This window comes from Rhinolophus hipposideros, assembly GCF_964194185.1.
Source record: "Rhinolophus hipposideros genome assembly, chromosome: 17".
NCBI classification, from domain to species: Eukaryota; Metazoa; Chordata; class Mammalia; order Chiroptera; family Rhinolophidae; genus Rhinolophus; species Rhinolophus hipposideros.
Window position 1 is genome coordinate 43539109 of NC_138063.1, and position 13003 is coordinate 43552111.

Below are 13003 nucleotides of genomic sequence, written 5' to 3' on the forward strand. Positions count from 1 at the left end.
ACCAAACAGGTTCAGCACTCAGGGTCTGGAGAGTTCCACAGGCCAAGCTCTGGACTTACGTTTTAACTCTAAATCAATCTACTCATAGCCAGACTGTCAATGGCAGCCAGACTCATTAGCAATTTACTGATAATCCTCCAAGACCTCTCTTTAAAAACAAAATGACTTCCACATTTAATTGTCTATCTGAAAGAACATACGTAAGAAATTAGGTGATCTAAATTAAATTTATTAATAGGAGAGCTTGATGGTGCTTAATTCCAGAGACTAGAGCTCTCATTGCTGGGGCTTGATGAAAAGTAAAGAGAAATAATACGGATATAGTTAAAACCATGACTTTTACCATGTTCAAAATTCTCTGACTTCTTCACCGATCTTTGAGAAATGGGTAAAATTGAAAACCATCAAAATAATTGGACTTCTTACAAATTGGATTGTATGAGTGAAAGGTGTTTATGAGAAGTGGATGACTCCGGATCTTATCATCCAAGAGGACAGCACAGAATAGTTAATACGTTCCTTGAGGGACTAGGATGCTGACGTCTTTTTCTGATACCCGATCATTACGTGACTGAGAAAAAAAAAAGGAAGTCATTTCATGAATAAAAATCGGAGCGCAACAGTGCAACAAAATATTCTGTACTTAAAGGCCATAGGCAGACAGATGTTGACAAAGAAGGCTCTTCTAAAACCATGTTCGGATAGGTTTCTCTTAACTGCACATATAAACAGGAGCACAGGGCCGGTCACCTCTGTACTCATAGGCAGCAGCAGAAGAAGCCGAAGCTTCAGACGCAGCCAGAAGGACCTCAGAACAGAGAAGGCGCTGCCGACTTCCACAGCTGTCTGACCGGGCGGTTCCCACAGACGCCAGCTGAACCTCGGCCCTGTCTCCTTCCTTCCTCTCTCCTTCTTTGACTTTTCCTCTTTTCCTTAATCACTTACTACTTTCTCCCGGTGGACTTAGGCCACTTTGTCCTCCGCCCCCCACTTTAGCACATTGCCTACTCTTTCTTCCTTCTACATCTCTCTCTTCGCCCCCTTCTCTCGGGTGTCACGCTCTCTCCTAGTCTGGGCGTCTACAAACTTTTCAACAGAATACTGGCCTCAGCAAACAAGTCCTCCAGCTCCTCCTGCTGCTCCTGCTCGTTCCTGCGGCTTCTCCTCAGGCACTAACACCAGACGGTGATGCCTTTTGGGTTGTGACTCCAGCGCAGAAACTTGGAGGAGCCCTTTGCCCGCCGTCCTACTTGGCAACAAATCCTCTCCTAGCGGCGGTAAGAGTTGAATGGTAAGGGGGAAAATTCTTACCAAAGCAAACGGCTCACCTGACTGCTGATTCTTTCGCCAGCATGAAGGTACGAGTTGGCTTTCCTTGGTACCAGGTCTGGCGAGTTATTGGGCACTCGGTATATACATATATATATATATATATATATATATATATATATATATATATATATATATATATATTAACTACGTATAGCGAGAGGGACGTGGCTGGGTGTGCGAGGTCTGTCACTAAACGGTATTCAACACGGGGAGCAGGAGCTTTGTTCTGTTCCTCCCCCAGCTCCGGGAGTTTCTTGGGGTTGGCGCGTGGAAGGCCAGGGGCGTTCTGACGGCTGTGTGCCCTCTTTCCCGTCCTGCGCAGAATGACCATGTGTAGCGGAGCAAGGCTAGCCCTGCTGGTCTACGGGATAATAATGCACAGCAGCGTCTACTGCTCACCTGCCGCGGCTGGGCTCCGGTTCCCTGGGATCAGGTAGGTGTTGGCCACGCGGGCTGAACTGAGGCTGAGGCTTCCCTTCCCCAGGTCGTCCTCCTGCAGTTCCTCAGTTCCGACTAAGACAATCTCCCCATGCTCCCCAGAGCGCCGCCGCCAGCTTGGGTCGGGCCGCGGGACCCTGGCCCCGGCTCAGTCCGAGGGCCGGGCAGGCTCGACTTCGCCTCGGCGTCCTTCTCTGAGCTAGCGGCTGCTTAGGGGCCCCGGTGGAGCGAGTGCGCTTCAGCGGGCTGGAGAAACCTACCCTCCTCCAGCCCCGCCCGCGGGAGGGGGCAGGGCAGGGCCCGGAGCTTGACTTCTTTTCCCTGTTCTCAGCAGGAGTTAGAACTTTGGCTCCCAGAGCCAGGTTGGGGGGGTTGAGCGTTATGCTCCCAGGGACTTTGCTTTGTTACAGCTTGTTCTGGACTGTCGCGGAGGGGTCTCCCTCACCTCAATTCAAATTCTTTTCCCTGGAAGACTTTTCTCTCCAGTGATAACGTTTTCCAACTGTATTTTGAGTCTCAGGCTGTCCTGGGGAGGAGTGTTGGTTGGGTATGGTTGAGGAAAAGCTATTTGAGAGAAGAAAAACAAGAATGAGTCTGAGAGGGAGGGGGAGAAATGGATGCAAGGAAGAAAAGAAAGCAAGCAGGCAGGCAGGACCAGGACAGCCCTGTCCGCCCCAGGCGGAGTTACCCTGGGATTTTTCTGAATCTGGTTTCTGATCGGTCGGGTTCCTTGCCTCAGCCCGAGTCCCTGGCGGGTCAGACGCAGAGTGGGAGCTAGCTTTGCAGCACCACCTCCTCAAGCCGCAGCGCACCCGGCTCCAGACAACGAGAAGCGGGAGTTCCGCCTGCAAAGCTGCTTCTCCGAGCCGCACCCAAGAACGCGCCTTAGGGGCCGCTGACCATTGATATGGCTCGAGAGATGGGTTCTGGCTTCAGCATTAGGACGCCAGCATCTGGGTACAGGGCAGGGGTGGAAGCGGCCAGAGAGACCCGGGGTCGCCCGTCAGCCAGGCAGAGGCGCGTCGCCTGGGAAAGGCTGCTTTCGGGGCCGGCGAAAGGATGTGCTAGCCTTTACCTCTCTCCAGGGATGGAGAAAAGGCGAGCGGAGTAACGAAATGTCTCCCTAATCCCTCCTAGAGAGCGCGACTTGTTCTAGGCACTTTCCGAGTCTCTCTGGCGGCCTAAAGCGAGGAGTTTTTGTGTTTTAACCCACCTCTCCCCGTTCTATACAGAGGAACAGAGGCGGTAGGCAAGGGCGACTGCGAGGCCGCTGCGCTCCTGCTGGCCTCCGCTGCCTCTTTCCCTGATCCCCGGGGTTGGGATGCAGTCTCCTAGCCTCGCCTTCGCTAACAGATTAGCGGGAGTTATGTAGCGGACTTAAAAACCCTATTTCACCCCTAGCTATTTTTTTTTATGCCCCGTGTGCCTGGCCTTTTCCCCGGGCGAGAGGCAACGGAGGGCGCGGACACGCCACCGGATGAACCTCTGCCAAACCCACTAAGTTTAGGGGCATCTATTATTCATGTTCCTGCCAGATCCTCTCCCGCCCAAAATAGAAGTCGGTGGTTCTCCGTGACCTACATCTGTGCTGGGAAGGGCTCCCCTGGGCTCAGAGGCTTCGTGGGGGGTGGGGTGGCTGCCGAAGTTGGCCGCCGCACACCCCATCCATCCACCATCTCTGTTTCGCTCCCGGTCTCCCCCACCAGGTCTCCGTGTTGGCCAGCGCCTCGACTCCTAGAGTCTTTCTCGTCCCCGCCCGTTGCTTCTTGCGCGGGGAAGCTCGGGCGCCAAGCCGGGAGCGGGGAGGGCCTTTTTGGTGGCCAGGTGTGTTTGTTCGGAGGAGACACTTCGGCTTCCCAGTACTTGTTGGGGCCGCGGCCCTGCTGGGCGACCCGTCACCCGCGAAAGGAGGGGTGGGAGAGCCGCCTCGCGGGGAAGGATTTCATTTGGATGTAGTTTCCTCCTCGTTACCTCTATCCCTACCCCTGTCGGGGAAGAAGAGGCAGGTGTCCGTAGGGGACCTTTAGAAAGGAGGAAAATCAGTGCGAGCCCATTTCTTTGGGTCCTGGCAGAGCTGGGGAGGGACTTGTACTGACCACTCCTTCTGTCCCGGCTACCATTGCAGGCCAGAGGACGAAGTTTACGACGAGGACGGAAACCCGCTGCCGGACTCGTACGATTCCGACCCGCCAGGCGGAGGGAGCCCCGCCTCCGCGCTGCGCGACGCCTACGCGCTCTATTACCCCACGGAGAAGAGGTACAAACCGTGCGGTTTCCGCGCGGCCCCGGGACTGAGGTGGTGGGAGGGGCACGGTAGTGTCCCGCCCAGCAGGTTCTTTTCCATGAAAGCCTTCAAGGCTCTTTTCTCCCTTGGCTGGTTCCCACGACAGCGACAGAAAGTTAGTGGCGGGTATGTCTGTGTGGACAGGAGGGCCGCGTGGTGACCTAAAGGTCAGTGGCCGAGGAGTGGGACTAGTGAGCGCCGCGCCGATGGAGCAAGCGCCCTGACTCCTCACCTACCACCAGAGTTGCAGGAGGAACTTCCATTCCTGGCAGTCACTCGCGGGAACATCTCAACAGAGTTACCCCCGAGTTCTGGGCTTCTGGGTGTTTCCCATCAGCCTCTCGGAGTGCCCAGCGTGGGGTGGGGTGGGGGCTGTGGCGGCTCCTTGGGGACAGAGTCAGTGACACTAGGCGCGATTGCTTTCCCGTTAGAGATGTCGCCCACGGGATCCTTAACAAGGCCTACCGCAAAGTGCTCGACCAGCTGTCCGCCAGGAAATACCTGCAAACGCTCGTGGCCAAGGGTGTGGGGTAAGAGTTTGCGAAAGAGTTAACGGGTGCGTGACGGTGCGCGCGGGCGCGCGCCCGCTGGGGTGGATGTCAGTGTGGTGCACGCGCGGGGTGGGTGGCGCGGCTTCTACGTCCTTGCGTGCACGTGGGGCCGAGGGTGCGTCTGCGCTGCGGGGTTTGCGAGGCCAGCCCCCGGCCTCGGGTGAAGATTCCCAGGCGGCCCCTGAAGTTTGGCGAAGAGAGCTGGCGATCCGGGGACAGAAAGGAGAGCGCAGGAAAAGTGGGGAGTTTGATCCGTTTTGAATAAGAAAAAAGAGAAATCAAACAAATCCCTCAGTCATGCAAAGCCCTTCAAACTTCGCATGACGATTTGCTATAATTTCCTCCAAGTTGGATCTTTTTTTAACGTTTCTTTTACTAATTGAAACCAACAAATCCTCAAATTTGGACTCTTAGGGAAACAGGTTTTGCTCGTGCCCGACGAACCCAGAGCACAGAGCTTGCGTGGAGAATCAGCAGAAGGCAACATTTTAATAAAGCCCACGGGAAAACAGATTACATTTTTTTTGCCATGAATTATTCATGCGATGAGAAATATTGCCTACAGCCTGTCGACTTGTATTATTATCACGTTTTTCAACTTAGCGTGCGGAAGGAGAGGAGTGCTCGCGTCTGACTAGGAATTACGGGGTCGTTGTAAACACCACAGCAGCAGCCAGAGTGGCGTTTGGGGCTCGTTGGTTATTTTCTCTGTACGTGAGGGGGAGAAGAACAGTTAGGACAATTCAGGGCAAACGCGCAGATGGGATGGTCATGTCCCACGGGGACAGGTTAGGCTTAAATCATGTGCCCTTGGCCCGGACCTCATCCTGGGTCCCTCTGTAAGGACCAAGACATCCTCGGTGGGGAGAGAGGGATGAGGAGTTTCCGTCGCAGCCCTCCCTCCGGCTTTTACCCCCAGAGGAAGGCGGCGCAGTGCGCAGTGAGAGCCCCTGCGCTCTCCGCAGGCTCCCGAGTGGGGTGGGGCCCGCCTGCTCCCCGCAGCTATTGAATCTGTGTCTCCCGCCCTGCAACCCTCTTCCCGACCCCTTTCCTTGCAGTGGGAACCTAGGCGACGGCGGGGAGGATGACTCAGAGCCGCTCTCCAAGCGCCACTCGGACGGAATCTTCACGGACAGCTACAGCCGCTATCGGAAACAAATGGCTGTCAAGAAATACTTGGCGGCCGTCCTAGGGAAAAGGTATAAACAAAGGGTTAAAAACAAAGGACGTCGAATAGCGTATTTGTAGCGATGAGTTACCGGCTACCCTGTGTATACAACCCTGACACAATGAAAAGTCATTTTCCCAACTAACTGAACAGTCATCGCTCATGTGTTCCATTCAAACATGTATTTATGTATGAAGTAAAGCCATTAAATGAATATTTTGATAATAATAGTTTTTCTTTTTACAAAGCACTAGAGAATGCACAGATATACTTTGTGGACCAATTATTGATATATATTATAAATATATATATTTAGGAATATATATAAGTATAATAGAGAGCAGTTCATATAAAATGTGCACAAGGATTGAAAATTTGCCTGAGCTGTTTATGTTTTTATATAAAATAAATAGAAAAATAGACAATCATTGTTTTGAATATTACTCCTATTTTTGTAAACCAGAATTAAAAGGACAGTATTTTTATCCACGACAGACCTGAAGATATTAATACCGACCATTTACTACTGTACATAAACAATGACGCCCTGCTCCAGGGAGATTTTGAGGTAATGATTTGGGATAATTGCTGTATGGCATTCTTTTCCAGTGAGTCTCTAGGGCAGGCTGCTTCAATCCCAGCCCAACTCAACTAGGCACTGTCCCCCTCACTTGGGTGACAATTCTAATACTTCTGCTTTCTTTAATCCTACTTTTATGTGTATTGGTGTCTCTTCAGACTCTCACCCCAGAAGGACATTCTCCTGATAAAACAACAGCTCGATTTAAATTGTGCTTCTCCCCAGAATTCACACCACTCCCTGGGGAAGAATTGGGGGATTGTACAGAGAAGGGAGGTTTGGAAGGTTAGGAAGCTCCCTTTTCTGTACTTTCAGGAAACCAAATATCTCAAGGTTTAGGGCTATTGGAACAAAGTGAAAGAAGTGTAGGTTTATTGGAAGAGGCAGAGCATAGGGCAGTAGGAGGAGGACCCTGGAGAGGGACTAGTTTGGAGCTGCCCTAGGTCTGGAACACTGAGGGTAAGCCGAGTCCCCACCTTAGGTCCCCAGCCTGACTGACTTTGGGCGCTGGGTATTGGAAATAGATGCAAAGTACAATGTGTTTTTCTCCAGTGCTGTCCATGCTTCTTATTTTGTGAAATGGCCAGGATCCTTCTCTTTGAACCCTGCTCTGTAGGAGCCACCCTTTTCTTTTGTGGTTTTTCTGAAAACCCCTCCTTTCAACCCTCTTGCACTGTTTAAGTACTGTTTACCATTTTTCATTCACTCTCTTAAACTTGTGAATGCGGTTACCTTTTGTTGTTGTTGTTTGATGCAAGCACTTATTGTAAAGTTTAGGAACCCTGTGTAGTTACCACTAAGTAATTATGCACTAAATATGAACCTTTTGTTTCTTGTTTATTGAGTTTGTAGGTAAAATGTATTTTTCTACGTTATGGCTTATTGCTTAGTAAAATTTATTTCATAAAACCAACCTTTGTCATATTAGAATGTGTAGTGTTCACATGTTGCTCAGTTTTACTAACTGATAAATCATTTAAACCTCGTCTTCATATGTATGAGTACTATCTTATATTTGTGGTCAAGAATAAGGTAAGCAAGCTCCAACCGACACAGAGAACCTTCCTTTGTATCCTTTCTTGGCTACAGAAAGCATGTCTGTTTCCTATTAATTCCTTGAATATATTGAGTAATCTCTATAAACAAAAGAACCTTCACCCAGCAATCAGATCAAGCAACAACAGGCAAACCAGCCAAACTCCCAAATTTCAGGCACAAATTATTTTGAAAAAAAAAAAAAAGAAGAAGAAGAAGAAGAAGAACAAGAAAAGATTAAACATTGGCTTGTAAGTTTAAACGACCTTTCCTTTTCCTTTACGGATTTGATCGGTATGAAGTCATAAATCAAAGAAAACAGAATTGGATTTGCATTCCCAGGCGGGATGGATGCTGCCAGGAGATCACATTGCAAACAGTGAAAGCACAGAGGCATTCGATCTATGCCTGAGTCCTGTGTACGGGATCAATCTTTCTTTAATTCTGCAGTCTCCTCAGGCAATGTGACATGGGACACAGTTTGCAGCTTTAGTGCCTTTCTTCGCCTTTTAAATCGCCACGAATCACAGATGGCTATTTAGTGGCCCTACAATGCTGCAACACATCGGCTTGCATTTTAGTCTTAATTATTTGTTTCTTGGATAATGGGCAGAGTTTTCTGTATTTGTGTCAGCTGTTAGTGGTGAAATAGGGCTCTAGTTAACCTTTATTTATGAAGTCTAATTTAGTGTTCCCGTGGCTAGTTGCAAGCATTTACAGTGATCACCCAGTTTAATCTTTTGTATACTTTTTAGAAATGCCAAGAGCCTTACTAACCTGGAGCAGATTTATGATGTAGTGATAATTTAGGTAGATGATAGTTTTGAAGCTCTTATTTTGTGTGCAACTGATTATAAAAACATCTTAACCAAGTATTATTACACACATGATATCTATAACTAGGACTTTGATAACTGTTATTAAAGTGTGTAAAATTTGTATGAATAAATTTTTGTAAACAATGCACCTTCGTCTAATGTTTGGAGAAAAAAAGATATGAGGAAATAACTACCTTAAAATCTCTTAAACTATTATATTTTCTTTAGCAACCATAAGAATTTTTATGTCTGGAATATCTATCTATCTAAGCATCCATGTATTTTTATAAATGTACTTTAATATCTGCTTGATGGGATACTGGAGTCAACTAAAAATTTAAAGTAGCTACTCAGACGAGATGCCTAAGAAGGTATTCAGCTCATAAATAGGCACTGATGTTTGAACATTTATAGGATGTACAATTTAGATGAATCTCTCTCCCCTACTGTGTATATACATTGCTCAGTATTCAGAATTGCTATCCAGAGGTGGGACATAGTACCTGGGTATTAGTTACATTTCTAAAATATCAATCTAACATTTTTTTTACAAGTAACTCTGCACACTAAATTGGTCTTGATAAAATTCTGTATAAAAATGATTTAAATAATCAGTTTTGGAGGTTTTAAAATATGTTTAGAGATAAACAGACAACTATTTCTGATTAAAATGCTTTGGGTAAAAGGGAAAAGAACATGAGTGAGCAGAGAGTTAATTAAATATCTTTAAAAGAAAACGTACTTTGAAGCGTAAGACAAAATGTGGGAAGTTATTTATGAATTATTTGTTTTATTAATTCATATTAACAAACTTTAAAGCAAAGCCTTCATGTGAAACTTCCATAAAATTTTCAGTGGTATTTATTTGTGAAACCCTTGATGATTTCTGGGTTAAAAAAATGTATTGAAAGTCACTTATAATAAATCACATACCGTTTAATTTAAATTGCCAGATTTTCATCTTAAAATTAATGCAGTCAATTAATAAATCAATAAATATGTCACAACAGTACTAAAGGACCAGCAAAGATAAAAACATCAGCAAAGAGTAAAAAACTCTTCAGAACTGAGCTCAGTATTTAAGGCCCAGAATCGTATAGGGAGGAGCTTTGGATCTAGAGATCCCATTTGTAGTAAATTAAAAAAAAATACAGTATAATTCATATTTACATTGGATCTTATTAGATATGAAGTTTTCTTCATCTTTAAACACTGTCCCCATGGACACACACACACACACACTCACACTCTTTTGAGTTATCCTTCATAACAGAACAGCAAGTTGCTATATACATAAATTTCACTTAAAGTCAGCCTAGTCTGGGGATTACCTCTACTTTCTGGATAAGTCATTAGCCCAACCAAAAATATTTATCTTGAATTTTTCCATTTACCACACACGATACATATATATATATACATATGTATGTATGTATATATATATATGTATCGTGTGTGGTAAATAGAAAAATTCAAGATAAATATTTATACATAAATGTGTATGTGTATATATATAATATACATACATATATATACATACATATATACATAAAATATACAGTTGGCAGTAATTCTGCAGATCCAGAAGTCCACTTCCAATTGCGTTATATTAAAATTTGGCTTGAGCGTGTCCCCCAACTTTTTACAAGATGATTTCACTTGATGCCCTGCTATGACTTCAAACTCGACCCTCCTGTTGACACTGTTACAAGACTGAGAAACAAGGTTAAGTCTGAGTTCTTCCATTTCATTGTAACCCTTCTTTGAAGAAGGGAGATGGCCTGTTCCTCTTGCTGTTGTCCATGGCCTCACCACTGGCTTCCTACATTGGTTTGTAACTGGTCAACCTGCTATCGGTCACTCTCCCTTCAACCAGGTAGTTTTAGTTTCTTATCATATCCCAGCATATGTTCCAGGGTAGCCTCCACTGTCACAGGGTTCAAAGTTCTTCATACTCTGGACTCGTTTTGTAGCTAGTGTTTCCTGCCAAATGTTACCCAACATGGATCCCCTTTCTTTAGGAGAGGTTCTTATCAGTCTTTCAAACTCAAATGCTTCTTTTCATCTTTTGTCTCTCAACAATCCCTCCATGCCCAGAATATCCTTTCTCTACCTACCTAATCTAAATATTCTATAAAGTCCAAGTCAAGCCCACCTTCCTCAGTCTCTCAGAGTAACCACATCTTCATTCCCCCACCACCGTCCTGGTACTCCTTTGCTGTGACCCTTACTCTCTGTAGCACTGTGTCGTGTGATCTTTAATTTCACTCTGCTCTGCCCTGTCCTGAACTGTTTTGAAAGTGCAGGGCCCGTCTCCCCAGCTAGATGACCTCGTGAAGGGCATAGATGATACATTGCACTTTAATGCCCACCGCACTTCTGGGAACATAATGAATATCTCTCTTGAATGATTGAAATAACGAGAGGACTTGCAGAATTCACTGTGACATTTCTCCCTTACAGGACAGCTACAAAGCATATATAGGAAGTGAAATTAACTTATTAATTAGGTGTGCATCATAAATCAAACTAGATCTTACAGGAAAAGTTACATAGAAAAGAATGCCAAATTAATTAGGTGGGTTTCTGCCATAAGATAAAATGAACTTTAAATTCACGTGTAGGCAAAAGGCTGCAACAGACTCAAGCCACTAGGCCTTTAGTTTTTCATTCTGGTAAAGGATTGTATTTTCAAACTAAAGAGAATTCACCTTATGCCTCAAGACACTAATACCTTTTCCTAGAATAAAGGAAAAAGGATTTCTTGAGATGTAGACTGGGAGGTGGATTGCCCTCAAAGTGATAATTTACAGAGCAGTTATCCGCAGCTGCCAAAGAAACTTCTCCCATCAACAGAAATGTAATTTGAAACACGAGTTCATAGACAGGAAAAAGGACAGAATGAAAATATTTTTTAACAACAGTGGAACATTATAGTAGGTGATGTCATCTGGTCTAAGTTTATTTTTTTCTTAGCTGTATCTTTGCTATGTATTATAGAAACCTAATTCAAGGAGGGATATTATCTATAAACCAAAAAGAAAATAGTATGATGTTTATTTGTGCATTTTCCCCTTCTCTTATTAAATATCCTGAGTTTTGCTCTCTTGACAACATGTCCCTTACGCAGGACATGGCTTTTATAGGATGTTAACTCCACTTCTAGATAATAGTCAGAATAATAATTGCACTGCCTGACCACAGTTTAGGCTTGACATGTGATCCATTTTAGGATAGTGGGATTAGAGAAGATTTTTTTTTCTTTTTCTGGAAGTGTCTGGGGAAGAAGTTCTTTCTTTCCTTCTGAATGGTGATGTATAATGTAATACACTATATAAAAAGCCAGCCTCACGGTGGAACTGATATTATAAAAGACAGGATCACAGGAAGAAACATGTCCTTAAGAACATCATCGAACCCTGAATCACAGGAATCCTGAAGCCTGAACTTTTGGAATTTTTTTGTTAAACAAGTCAATAAATTCCCTTCATTGCTTAAGCCAGTTTTTGTGTTTGTTGTTTGTAATATTGGTTAAGACCTGTGTTGTGAGTGATGGAAAACCTAATTCAAACTGGTTGCCGTGTTCCCCCCAAAATAAGACCTAGCCTGACAATCAGCTGTAATGCATTTTTTGGAGCAAAAATTAATGTAAGACCCGGTCTTATTTTACTATAATATAAGACCGGGTCTTATGTAACATAATATAATACTGGGTCTTATATTACTTTTTGCTCCAAAAGATGCATTAGAGCTGATTGTCCAGCTAGATCTTATTTTCGGGGAAACAGGGTAGGTATCTTTAGAACACAGAAGACAGTATTAAGACTGGTCTGCAGAGGTTCCAGTCAACAGGGAGTGTTACAAGTTCCAGTGCCCCAGTGTTATAAAGACTTCACATATCCTACTAAAATTTTACTTTAACATTTTAATATTTAAATATTACAAAACATCTAGAAGTGAACCCTTGTAACTGCTTTTAACTGTAGTAAGAACTATCCTTTGAGGAGCCCTGACCATCTTTTGCCATCAACTATGCTATTGTTTGAACCACTAGTGGCTGGAACTGCTCTGCTCTGAAATTTTACTTTGTTGTTGTTGAAATTCTGCCCTTCCCTACCTCTATGGAACTTGTGGTAAAACTCAATAGAGAGCCACTCTGGAAGACAGTTTGGTGGTTGCTTATACAAGTAAACATACTCTTACCATATGATCCAGTAATCAGGCTCCTTGGAATTTATCCAAAGGAGTTGAAAACATGTTCACACAAAAATCCTGCACACCTATATTTAGAGCAGCTTTATTCACAACTGCCAAAACTTGGGAGCAAACAAGATGTCCTTCAGTAGGTGAATGGGTAAATAAACTGTGAGACATCAGACAATGGAATATTATTTAGCATTAAAAAGAAATGAGGTATTAAGCCACGAAAAGACAAGGAGGACACTTAAATGCATATTACTAAGTGAAGGGAGCCAATCTGAAAACACTATATACTATATTATTAGAATTATATGATATAGTGGAAAAGGCAAAACTATAGAAATAGTGAAAAGATCAGTGGTTGTCAGGGGTGGGGAGGGAAGAGAGAGAAGGAGAGAGCTGAATAAGCAGAGCACGGGATTTTTAGGGCAGTGAAAATACTCTGTATTTTATAATAATATACTTTTGTCCAAGCCCATATACAGTTGACCCTTCAATAACACAGATTTGAACTGCACGGGTCCACTTATATGTGGATATTTTTTTTCAATACAGTTGGTCCTTCGTCTAGGCAGGAATTGCATTTGCAGAGTCAAC

At 44.6% G+C, this 13003-nt stretch overlaps 1 protein-coding gene across 3 annotated transcripts; it reads left to right on the top strand.

Annotated features, from left to right (window-relative positions):
- The first annotated feature begins 327 nt into the window (after window positions 1-327).
- ADCYAP1 (adenylate cyclase activating polypeptide 1) lies at window positions 328-9595 on the top strand. Of its 3 annotated transcripts, none has more exons than XM_081078871.1 (5): window positions 328-1358; window positions 1655-1765; window positions 3896-4027; window positions 4486-4584; window positions 5664-9595. In XM_081078871.1, the coding sequence occupies exons 2-5, from the start codon at window positions 1656-1658 to the stop codon at window positions 5851-5853; spliced, it is 531 nt and encodes a 176-aa protein (XP_080934997.1). In that variant the 5' UTR covers window positions 328-1358; window position 1655; the 3' UTR covers window positions 5854-9595. The 3 variants fall into 3 exon arrangements, with proteins under 3 accessions (XP_080934997.1, XP_080934996.1, XP_080934995.1); XM_081078870.1 differs by having other exon boundaries at window positions 328-1291; XM_081078869.1 differs by having other exon boundaries at window positions 329-1277.
- The last annotated feature ends 3408 nt before the right edge of the window (window positions 9596-13003 follow it).